At 43.1% G+C, this 13,195-nt stretch overlaps 1 protein-coding gene across 2 annotated transcripts in view; it reads left to right on the top strand.

Annotated features, from left to right (window-relative positions):
• Nucleotides 1–13,195, top strand: part of chst11 (carbohydrate (chondroitin 4) sulfotransferase 11) — a 97,194-nt gene that overhangs the window by 68,803 nt on the left and 15,196 nt on the right. For both annotated transcript variants that reach the window (XM_082511637.1, XM_082511638.1), the window contains exon 2: nucleotides 109–194. In XM_082511637.1, the coding sequence (XP_082367763.1) occupies nucleotides 109–194 (86 nt within the window). The remainder of the gene's footprint in view (nucleotides 1–108; nucleotides 195–13,195) is intronic.

Consider the following 13,195-nt stretch of genomic DNA (forward strand, 5'->3'; position numbering starts at 1 on the left):
GATGACGTGTGTTCTGCACTGCATGCTGTCAAAATGATTGCTGTGTCAGAACAGCTGCAGTAAGTCTGAATGTCCTCCGTTCTTACTGGAGCATCATCTGTTTTCCAGTCATGCGGAGGAACCCCTTCATGGTGGAAGGCTGCTGTAGGAAAGGATCCCGCAATGCCCTGCAGGAGCTCTACAACCCCACACAGGTAGGACACTGTCCCACTTCCATAAGCGCCCTTGTCATCTCCTTATCACCACCTGCATCTGTTTTCACATTTGTATTTTACTCCAGGTTTTCGCCTGAAGAAGGCGGTGGAAGAAGGCCTATATTTGTTTTTGCCTGCATGTTTAGAAGGCAGATATTTTCTTTTCTAACTGTTGGTGCCCACAGGACTGATGCTCAGTCTTTACCTGAGGAAACAGCTGACTGTTTGTGAAAGCTCAGCATAATGATTGATTCTCCGTCTCTTGGTCAGGAAATGTTGCCGGCCTCAGGTGATAAGTCATCCCGATTGTATCATAAATGAGAGCAGACAATAAATCACAAGAAAGGACAGAGGTTTTTCTCAGGTCTCACAATTTACCCTTTTCAAGGACAGTGAGGAAATGACAAACTCCTACTAGAAGCTCTTTTCTGCAGCATTTTTTCATATCGCATAAACAGCGAGACTATTACAGTGCTGTCATGTCTGTCCCAGCCAGTGAAACCTTGCTTCATCTCATTTTTCACGATTTAAAACGCTTTACAGGACGACGACCATCTGACCGCACGCTGCCTGCTATAACAGTGTGATTGCCAGCATGAAATTAAAGCGTATAATGTGATGTCATTTTAATGGCTCGAGTTTTACTGGACAGTTTACAGTGAAGAGACTGACGCAGGAAAAATCAGAAGGAGATGCAGACACAGGCCTCAGCCTCGTCGGTTTATGCTTACAATTAAAGAAGCAAAGGACATAAAATAGAGAACACCTACCATATGAATGACTTTAAGAGCGATGGCTGGGATAAAATCAAATGAATCAAACCATATCAGTGGTTTTGCACATTACTCCTGAGCATATGCTATGTTTGCTATGATTTCCTATCACCCAGAGAGCTTTTTAATTCAAGGGTAAAAAGAAGCTTTGGCAGCACTTTAAATGTAGCTGCCAACAGTGCTGCGTTCATAAGCTATACTGAACTGAAGGGGGACCAGAGAAAAGCATATGTTTTAAAAGGATGGCACTAACAAAGTCATTGCTAACTTTAATACCATGTATAGAATATTCTTATAGGTTTTATATTTCATGGAAAAATGAGTCTAGTGAAAACTGCAACAATCTGTGCCCAGTCTGTTAATGCTCACAGAAGAAGGATTTGGCAGTGATGGCTATTATTTTGACCTGAAAAGTCTAAAATTGTCCCATAAAGTAGAAAAAATAAATAAAGTTCAGCACTCGGTCTAGTTCAGTTTGTCCCTCTCAGATGAATCTTCACTTGTGTCGGTGTGCTGCTTCAAACACACGGTTACAAAATGCTCCAGTTTGGATAAACATGCATTAAAGCGAATGCAGCATACAGATAAAGTATGACCGAAATAATGGATGCAAGATGAAAGGAAATGCTAACATACAACAATGTGTTTCATTTTAAGCAAACTCATTCAGCCAACCTGATGAGCTGAGGAGGGCTGCTGCAGAGTTCAGGCACTGCGTCCTGAAAGGTGTGGTCACCTCTTAGTTTAAAATAACAGCGTGCTGCAGTCAAAAGGTTACTATCAAATATCAGAGAGACGAGTCGTCAGTTGGTCCAAATTATTAGGTACCACTATAGGATTGGTCTATGCAGTGTTTCAGGTACAGCAGACATCCTTACACAGACGTGCATGTACACAGAACTGAGTGCAGCCAGGTTGGTGCTGGACGTCACACTCTGTCAAGCTGAACCCTGCATGTCCTGCCAGCAAGAGGAACTGACCCTCTTTTGATTGTTCCCTTTGTGTAATACCAGAGCCTCTACAGTGTAGGGCCGAACAAGATGAACAGCTTGTGTGGGGAGGCGCAGGCGCGTGTTTGGAGGCGAGGTCCCACGCCTGAAATTCAGATACTTTATCTCCAATTAGAATTCGAGTATTTTACCTTCTTGGAATGTAACTTTTTATCTGGACAGTGTATCATCAATATGTTTAGTTTTCATGAGAAAACTGGAAACTACAGCATGTAAAGCAGGCTGTAGGTGAACCAGCGAGTGTGGCTGCACAGGTATGAGTCTTCTTGACTTCAAACAGCCTGCATCAGAGAGGGGAACGTTCAAAGAAACCCTGCTTGCTGTGATAATGAAACTGTGCCTCGATGTTCACTGTGATGGATTACCAATCTCAAGCAAGTGAGCTGAAACCAATGAGTGCCTCGAAGGTAGAAAATCAATTCAACAACTTAATGTTCAAAAGATGGTTGGAAAGGATGGAAAGTGTACATGTTTTGCAGTATGCAGTATCAACTAAATCAGGCACATTTTGGAGCACTGTGGAGATGCACATTTTGTGCAGCTGTGGCTCTCGGGGCTGAGCGCAACCTGCCAGCAGTGCAGTCACTGAGGAGAGGAGCATGACAGGAGGACACTGCTGGAGGTGATGGTGATAGATTGGATAGTTTCTGCTCCTCTTCTGTTCTCTGATCAATGTCCTACCATCTATCACTTCCTGTCTGCATGCCTCTTTCTTCTGCCGCTAACCCCGACAGTGTCTTACCTCACGCTTCCTGTTGTCCTTTATTCACTGTGTTCTGCTGCGCGCTGTCTCAGGCTGTCCCTCATCCTCTCCCTCTCTCCGTTTCCATTTCACTGTCGGCCATTTATCACCCAGGACCTTTTAAAAGCATACCGTAGGAATTTAAACGGTTTGCTGGACAGCTAAGATTAGACCAGGCGCACATGGGCCTGGCGTTAGTTGATTTTCCCTGGATGATTTTTCCCACTCATGTGAAGCACCATTGATATATTTCTATGTAGAGGAGGCTTCTAGTGCAGCTAGGGTAAATTTTAGCAGGGTGCTTGGGGTCAGTGGTCAAAGAGAGATGTGTCCGTGTGTGTGTGTGTGTGTGTGTGTGTGTGTGTGTGTGTGTGTGTGTGTGTGTGTGTGTGTGTGTGTGTGTGTGTGTGTGTGTGCGTCGAGCGGAAAACAGAATCATAAATAGAAATAAATGTAAGACTCATATAAATATGAAAACATCACTTTGTGCTTTTAGTGCATCTGTAATCCACTTTTACAAAACATAAACTTTGCAAGCAGCAGCCTACATGGTGGCTACACAGCGACCTCGTGCAGTCATTCACAGTAGCAGGTTTACGCAGACTGTAGGCGTGTTTCCATCCACCTGTTTTTATTTTTAACTGCTGCATGATAGAAATGATTGAAACGAAATGCAGAAAATCTAATGAAACTTCAAAATATTGGAACCAGTTTAAATACAGTGGGGCAAAAAAGTATTTAGTCAGCCACCGATTGTACAAGTTCCCCCACCTAAAATGATGACAGAGGTCAGTAATTTGCACCAGAGGTACACTTCAGCTGTGAGAGACAGAGATTTTCCTTGTTTGAGGTGACCAAATACTTATTTTCCACCCTGATTTACCAATAAATTCTTTACAAATCCTACCATGTGGATTCATGGATTTTTTTTTCACATTCTGTCTCTCACAGTTGAAGTGTACCTCTGGTGCAAATTACTGACCTCTGTCATCATTTTAAGTGGGGGAACTTGCACAATCGGTGGCTCACTAAATACTTTTTTGCCCCACTGTAGGTGGCATCCTTGCTAGTGAACAACATCATGTCTCTATATACGGTATTAATCATGCATACAGCAACAGGGTCCATGTCCTCAGGCCGTTCTGTCAGCAGGGCCGTGCTGTCTGAGGTATGATTCATGTGACTGGCAAACACAGCCTGCACACACCAGCATCACTGCTGACAGGCCTGCAGCTTTACTGTTATTATTTGCATGTAGAGATTTACTCATATTCATATCTATAATTTCCCAGCGTCACTTTTAATACACAGCTCCAGAGTTTATTAAACAAAAGTAAATGAAAGCTTCCCTTGCAGTATTCTCATTTACCCACTCAGCTCCTCGCAGCCCTTTAATATGCTACTCTGTAATAATCTGCACTCCTCTCTCTCCGTGCCGCTCTCTTCTTTTGGATGTTTTTGCTTTCAGCTAATACATGCTCGCTGGTTTTCTTACAAAAAAGCTCACTTTAAATAAATCTGAAGTCAAGTGTTTAATTCAGGGCTTAACTTCCCTCTTATTGAGCCCTGGAGGCGCAGAAGGCGGGAGCTACAAGGTCTCGCTTAGACTTCCAAAAGCCCAATGACACCCTCGTCTTTGTGACTTGAACCTGTGTGTTTTTAGAATACATTATATTAAAGCTAAGCTCTGACTCCTCAGAGATAGTTTTATTAACCACAATTTAAATCAGATGCTGAATGTAATTAAGTAATTTAACGTGGCCACATGTGGTCAGAGTACATCTAAATACAGTAAAGAAACCTGCTAATGATCCTTCTTCCTTTTTATCCTCCAACCAGCAATGACAGGCTGGCTCACAGAGGCAGTTATAACAGATTATACCAGCTCACTCATTAATGCTGAATCAGAAATCAGACTTGATGCTCAGATCTGTGCCGTAGTAAAAGGAATGACTCAGCTAATGTAGGCTAACATCGTCTATGTGTGTTCATTGTGTTTGTGCTGAGGGATCCAAGGATACACAGATGCTTCAAGTTGTTTTGATGATCCATCTGTTTGGGCTTAAAACAATAGTTTGCCTTAATCATACTGCTGTTGTCTCCTAATCACATCCATATCCACCTCTGACATCATAAAGTCCAGATGCCAGGATTTCTTCTGAAGTGCATTTAATAAAAGTTAGAGAATTATTTTCTTGTTCTTACTACAAACTTTTCTGCTGCCAGAAAACATGCATGAGTTTGTCCAAAAGTAACAGGACAGTCTGATAAGAAAAATACAATCGTTCAGAGTTATGCAGGTTTCTTGGCTTGTTGGTGAATTCTTCTCATCAACGTTAAGTTGAAAGCCAAACAGTTCAGATATGCATGGTTGTAATAATAGTTTTTAAACGGAGTATGAAGGTGGCCACAAGATCAGCGGTTCAATCCCCAGCTCCTCCAGTTTGTATTGTGAGGCATCCTTGGGCAAGTCCTGACCCCTGACCCCTGGGTTGCCCCTAAACCATTCATCAGTGTGTGTGTGTGTGCATCACATTTTGGGGTTATATATTTTTAAAAACGCTGGTTACCTCAGTGTTGGTGTCTCACTCTTTTCTCACATTTCCTGTGCTCGGTGTGGAGTCAGCTGACATGTCAGAGTAGCTCCCACTTGAATGTCAGGATCCATGTTTATACTCACTTCACTGGTTAGTGCTGGCTGATAGGTGCATTGAAATCCTTTTTATTTGAATGGAATGACTTATTTGAAGAGATGAATATGTTGGATTGAACTATGCACAGCACTGTGTTAAAAGAAGAGCACCAAAAAACCCATGAATTCTTGCTCTTTCCTAGATTTCCTCAGCTAGCAGTGACGGCAGAATTTAAATGTCCTGAGAAAACATCTTAAATTCTGTGAGAAAGTCGAGTACAGCACAAAGAAGCCTGAGATGAAACCCATGACAGGTCCACAGCAGCATAGAGAGCGGTTAGAGCACAAGTTTCACTATCGGTTTAAACATGTACTGTCTATGGCTGTGGAGTCTAACTTAGATAATGGCAGAAAATAACTGCTCAGAGGTGTTTCCAGATGACTGCAGAGTGACAAAACAAGGCGTTTTGTAGGGAGACTTTTATTCCAGGTATCTCGTTTTCATACTGGCTGAACATTTGAACTGGAATTAAACTCCATACCTGCTAAAGATACCATTCTGTCAAAGGATACAGAGGAGTGTTTTTTACAGCTCTGTTCATTCATCCTCTTTCATTTCAGCTTTATACTGACATAGCAGAGAGACGCTTTAAAAGATGGGTCAATGACAAAACCTGAATCTGACTAAACTTTTGCCACTTACCGTTCAGACTTTATCAGGTAACGTGCTGCATTCTGGTACAACAGCCCTTTTGTAGTAACTTGAAACGGTTTCCTTTCTGTTACTGACGTAATTTGGAACGACTGAACAAATAAATTGATTTGAAAGTTAAAAGGGGGCTAAAGTCAGTGGGTTATTTGTTAAATGTAAAAGTTTGAAATAGGAGGATTTATAATACCCACATCAAGATTCTGAACGACAGAAACTCGTGAACCAAAAACGTAATTTAGGTATAAAAGCTGCATGAAAGTGAAAAAATAGCAGTTCCATACATCTCAAACCTGCTTCTTGACTCTATGACCTCCTGATAATCACACTCAAGTTGCATTTTGTGTCCACATACATTTCTGAGGAATATCACATTAAAGAGTTTCAGGCTGTGAAATGTCATTCTTTCAGTAAATAGTCAGGTCCCAGGGTAATGACTGGATGGTACACTTGACTAATAATTTGACTGGTAATGGTATTTAATCCAGGCTGGAAGCTAGCTGCTTTACTCATTCAGCAAAGTTTAGATGAGCGTTTGACAGGTTTGACAAAAATAATGAGGTCATCATCAGAAAGGTGAAAAAGAGCGACTCTAATTCGAAAATCTTTCAGACGACATAGCGCTCTATGACTCATCACACCAAAGCAGCTGACCAATCAACAAGGCTCAACGAAAGAAGCCCACCTCCCACAACAAATGATATTTGTTGTGTCAGCCGAGCTGGACATTCAATAAACAGGGTCCACCTCTGACAAGCAAAGAAGGCTGTTGTAGACCAAACTGCACATTAGTTCATATTGAACATCATGTAGGGTTGCATGTTTCAGACCAGACATCATTAGACTTTAACCATGTTGTGCAGACAGGTCGTTTTACTGCTTCATAAATAAATGTAATCAGTGAAAAGAGGAAAGTGTCTCTGTGTGTCTGTGACACTAATACCTGTGTGGCTGTTTCACCAGCTGCAGATACGCCTCTAACCCTGCAATCCACTCACTGCAATCGTGTGTGTGTGTGTGTGTGTGTGTGTGTGTGTGTGTGTGTGTGTGTGTGTGTGTGTGTGTGTGTGTGCACTCTCTGGAATTGGCACCCTGGGCCAGATTATGCAGGAACACAGCAGCTGAGACTGGCACAGACTTGAAAGAAGCGTCACACCTTTCACCCACAGCAAAAAGCCAAAGCAGCTGTCTTGAGTGTTCCTCTGCTGTAAAGCCATCAGACCGGAGCACAGTCATACGCTGTGGGTGTGGGTTCTAAGATGTGTGCGCAGGAAGCTGGATAAGTCACTCTGGGTTTAAAGACAAAGGGATTTAGAGGAGGAGGCTTTACTCTTTTTTGTCTCTGCCTATCTCTACAGGCTGCATATAAACAGGCTGAAGAAAGGTGGTGAAAAGAGAGAGACAAAAGGATTTAAAGGGGATGAGTGCTCTGTTTTGCTCTCGGAGAAGATAAACTGTGTGCATGAAAGAGGAGCTATAGTACAGAAGGCCGTAGAGAAATGGATTAGAGAAATGCATAAATAAGACTTTGTGTGTCATCGAGATCAAAAAGCAAATGTTTCATGATCTTGAAATTACAAGCTTGTTTACTTAAAACTATAAAATAATTATATTGTGTGGTTACACGAAGTTCAAACCAAGCTCGATTCCAGCAGACGTCCTTCCAGAAGGCCTTTGGCTCACTACTTTGAATTTTTAGAAAAACTAATCTTGAATTGTTTTTTGTGATTCCACCTTGGTCTTCTTTCGTATGTAACTGTGTATTAAAGTAGGTTATAGTGCTCATTAACATTACCTGCTCCACACTAAGCTTTCATAGTGCAGTGGAGTCCCCGAAACTGTGAGACGCACCTACTGCAGGCAGAAGAAAGCACAGCAATGTTTTTCCTGCTGTCTCAGGTCTCTGTATGCGATGGATTCTCAGAGGAGAATATTTTACAGCAAAAAGTGATTCAGCTGACAGATATTTCGATCTATGCCAAAAATTAAAATACTGCAAAATGAGAGATGCGACACCTGAACTCAGGTCATAATGGAAAGTCTGATTCATCCCAAATTGGGTGTGACGGTGTTGGTTGCTGTTGGTTGCTTTCCAGAGACAAACACTTATGTTCTTGAATCTTGAAGTCCTGCAAGATGATGAGTTTGTATTAGTTAGTCTACATAAAAGTAGCTGACAGTGGAGTTTCTGGCTGCAGCAGTAGCTACTGTGTTAAGTCTCGGTTGTAAATGGACAGTTTTCCCATATTTTACCTGGTCTGTGGTGCTATTTATCCTTAAAGAGTGTTTTGGTGTGAGTTGTCCAGTTTGGGAGATAAATATGTCTGAGTTCTGTGAAATCAAAAAAAGATATTACAAGCTCAGCAGTAAAATCTCAACCAAGCAAATGAAGCAAAAAATCCACTTTGACCTGAGCAGTGTCATGTCAGTAATACACTCAGGGTCCACTCTGATTAGTTACACCTCGTTAGTGTGGGGTTAGAATTGCCCTTATTCTTCATGGGATAGATTCAGTTCATTCAATCAGCTCGGCCCTCTTCTCTGGCATCAACAAGACATTTTACCCATCGAGTTGCTGCTCACTGGACATTTTCTCTTTTTCGAAGCACTCTCTGTAAATGCTAATGATGGCTGCGTGGGAAATTCCCAGCAGTTTAGCAGTTTCTGAATTACTCATATTAGTATGTCTGGTACCAACAGCAACACAACGTTAAAAATCACTTAAACCATTTGCTTGGTGCTCAGTCTGAACTTCATCAAGTCAACTCGACCCTTTCTGCAAGCCTAAATGCACCGAGGCTGCTTTCATGTGATTGGCTGATAACATATTTGCATTACCAAGTGTAACAGAGTAGAGAAAACGTTTTTTTTTTTAATTTCCTTTCTCTCTTCCTTTTATGTATATTTTTGCATTTGCAGTCGTTTTCTTTGAAAAATATTTATTTTGAAAAAAGGAAGTGTGACCTTCTCTGTTTCACGGTTAGCGATCAGTGCAGCGACTGTAGAAAAGGACGACCTACCAGCTCCCCAAAATGAAGCCAAAATGTCTCTATCGCCCCCTGGTGTCTGGCTGCAGTATAGGTCATAAACCCCGCCTCCCTGTTAGCGGAGGGGACTGGAGCCAGACCAGTGACTGTAAAAAATTTACTTTTCTGCAGTCATCCGATAGGCGATAATACTGTCATTTGTGTAGAAACTATGTTAGTCCAGCCATCATGTATTAAGTATTGAGAGTATTTGCACTTTGAAAAGTAAATGAGACAGGCTGCAGACGTCCATGCTGAACTATCGGTCGTCTTGTTGATGTGAGCAGGAGCTAGAGGGGGGCGTGTGGTTGTGTCCCCTGCCACGTTCACGCTGATACCTCATCTTGGCTAGGTTTTTTTTGTTTTTTTTTGCCTGTCCCGTTTGGCTCTTTTGCATCAGAATTGTTGTCTAAAGGCAAAGAAAGATGCCCAACGGATTTACTTTACCAAATTGACCATCCCAGCCTTGCCGTAATGGTCCATTTGATTCACCTTTTATTGTTTATTTTATTTTCACTTACTGAATACGGGACAGACTTGACTGGAGGAAAGAAGGGGAGAAAGAAAGAGGGAAAGAGAAACAGCTGAGAAGAGGGACGGGGGAGAAGGGCAAAAGACAAAAACCAACAGAATGAGCAGAAAAAAAAAAAGAAATAAAAAATGCATATATCAATCACCTGGATCACCTGCTGAGAAAGAAAAAAGAAAACAAGCAGAAGAGAACAAGAGTAATAGAATAAACAACATCACAATGATATATGGGAATATGACAGTAAATACTAAATATTAAACATTATTGTGCAGCACATAAGATCAACAGAACACAGTGTGCTTTGAGGTAGGAGCCAAAAAGGGTGTAGTTTGTGGGTGTGATCACCCGTGTGTACACCTGTGAGCATGGACGCGCTTGTTTTTAAAAGGTTCCTTCACGTAATGATCTGCTAGAGGGTGTGGGGGGGCCACAGCCCCGTCCTCCAGGGCATGAAGCAGGTATGGAGGAGATCAAAACTCCAGACATCCAGAGGCCCCCAGAACACAAGAGACCAAGGAAGACCAACAGAGGGGCAGCCGCGCCACTGTCCTAGGTTTTTTTTGTTGGCGTTGGTGTAAAGCAAATGGAACAGATTCCTGGATTCTCTCCGGATGGAGATGGCGAGCCTATGCCCAGACTGAACTGAACTCTTGTTTAAGAAACTCATTCTTCTCTCCTGAGAAGCACCAAAGTGGTAACAACTCAGACCACCAAACCAAACCACTGAATCAAAAAAGCCAAACACCATTGCAAAAAGAAGGTAGAAGAACACTTCTCCAACTCCAACCCCCGACACATGTGGCAAGGACTCCAGACCATCACAGACTACAGGACCACCAAACCCTCCCCCGCATCCTCTGATGTCTCCTTCCTCAACGAGCTCAACAACTTTTATGCTCGTTTTGAGCGAGGGAACCCCACAACCAAAGCAGACATGACGCCAGACCACCAACCTCTGACTCTCTCCCCCACCGATGTAGGAGCGGTGCTGAGCAGGATCAATGTCCACAAGGCTGCAGGTCCTGATGGCATCTCCGGGCGTGTTCTCAGAGCGTGTTCTGGGGAGCTTGCAGGAGTGCTCACAGACATATTCAACCTGTCCTTGGCCCACGCTGTGGTACCGGCCTGCTTCAACTCCACCTCCATCGTCCCGATACCCGAAAACTCCAACCCATCTTGCCTCAATGACTACCGCCCAGTAGCACTCACCCCCATCATCACTAAGTGCTTAGAGCAGCTGGTCCTAGCACACTTCAAATCCTGTCTCCCCCCCCCACCCTGGACCCCCACCAATTCGCATACCGCCAGAACAGGAGCACAGAGGATGCAGTCTCCATCGCACTGCACTCTGTCCTCTCACACCTGGACAACAACAACACCTACGCCAGAATGCTGTTTATAGACTTCAGTTCAGCATTCAATACAATCCACCCCTCACAACTCATCAGGAAACTGACAGACCTGGGCATCAGTTCCCTCATCTGCAAATGGTTACTGGACTTCCTGACCAACCGCCCCCAACATGTCCAGCTGGATAACCGCTGCTCATCTACCATCACAATGAACACCGGTGTACCACAAGGCTGTGTGATGAGCCCTTTCCTCTACTCCCTCTTCACCCACGACTGCAGACCTGCTGATGGTTCCAACACCATCATTAAGTTTGCAGATGACACCACGGTGATTGGCCTCATCAGTGACAACGATGGATCTCATCTGGATGACCAATTGCTCCAAGCTGGTCAAGAAGGCTCACCAAGGACTCTTCTTCCTGAGAACCACCTGTCCTCAGACATCCTGGTGAACTTCTATTGCTGCACCATCGAGAGCATCCTGACCAACTCCCTGAAGAGGGAGTAGAGGAAAGGGCTCATCACACAAGGCTGTGTGATGAGCCCTTTCCTCTACTTCCTCTTCACCCACGACTGCAGACCGGCTGATGGTTCCAACACCATCATTAAGTTTGCAGATGACACCACGGTGATTGGCCTCATCAGTGACAACGATGAGGCCGCCTACAGGGAGGAGGTGGATCGTCTGGCTGTGGTGCGACACAAACAACCTGCTGCTTAACACCGAGAAGACCAAGGAGCTCATCGTGGACTACAGGAGGAATGCTGACCCACATCCACCCATCCACATTAAGGGGACGGCTGTGGAGCGTGTGAGCAGCTTCAAGTTCCTGGGAGTCCACATCTCCGAGGATCTCACGTGGACGACCACCTGCTCCAAGCTGGTCAAGAAGGCTCACCAAGGACTCTTCTTCCTGAGAACCACCTGTCCTCAGACATCCTGGTGAACTTCTATCGCTGCACCATCGAGAGCATCCTGACCAACTGTATAACAGTCTGGTACGGGAACTGCTCTGCCTCGGACCGGAAGGTGTTGCAGAGGGTCGTGAAAACTGCCCAGCGCATCGCCGGAGCACCACTTCCTGCCATAAAAGGCATCTACAGGAAGCGGTGTCTGAAAAGGGCTGGGAAAATCATCAAAGACCCCAGTCACCCATCACATGGACTCTTCACCCTCCTGCCCTCTGGGAGCTCCGGACTTAGACCACCAGGTACCGGAACAGCTTCTTCCCCACAGCTGTCAGACTCCTGAACTCTGCCTCCTGACATCTGACCCACGTTAACACATGGACTGAACATGCACCCATAACCACCTACACTTTATATAGCCTCTGTAGAAAGTAGCCACATATTTCACTGATCTTAACTGCACTACTGTATAATTCTGTATAAACAATCATTCTGTACAATATAATTATAATTCTACAACTGTTTATAACTTGCATATTTCTGTTTAGTTTCATATTTATATCCTGTTCATAGCCTGTACATACTTATAGTTATAGCATATTCATAACATACCTTCATACCGTGTACATTATAACATAATAGACCCATTTCTGTAATATATCTATATACCTATATTATTGCTAATATATATTTTGTAATATATCTATATCATGGCTAAAGCACTTCTGGATGGATGCAAACTGCATTTCGTTGCCTTGTACTTGTGACATGTGCAATGACAATAAAGTTGAATTCTATTCTATTCGATTCAAAGCAAAAAAAAAAGCAACGGAATTAACAAACAATCCTGACTAATGACCAAAAAGTACAAACTGAAATAATAATGAACTCAATAGGACTGTTTTTTTATTATTGTTGTTATTTTGGAAATTGTACATTGTATATCATTTTATTTTCACTTTTCTACCAAAATAATAACTATTGCCGCTTATTTTGAGTGATCATTGAGTGCATGTCCTTACATTAAAACCAAAGGAATCTCAGAGCTTAGCTTTAGCAGTGTTATCTATCTGAAAATCAGGACTGGACTGATACCACAGCAGCTCTACTTTACACTGACTGCAGCAGAGTTAACAGTGCGTAATTTTCTTGATAATGTAGACGTCTAAACCCAAACAAATTCTTGTTTGCTGCATTTGAGGCCATCAAATCACAAACTCGAACAAAGAAAACAAACAGAAAAGAGAATGTAGTTGTCACTGGGTTTTATTGAAATCCTATTTCTCATTTTTTCCTTCGACGTCTCCTTTCTGATT

The sequence above is a fragment of the Aulonocara stuartgranti genome, assembly GCF_965226115.1.
Source record: "Aulonocara stuartgranti genome assembly, chromosome: 17".
Classification (NCBI taxonomy): Eukaryota; Metazoa; Chordata; class Actinopteri; order Cichliformes; family Cichlidae; genus Aulonocara; species Aulonocara stuartgranti.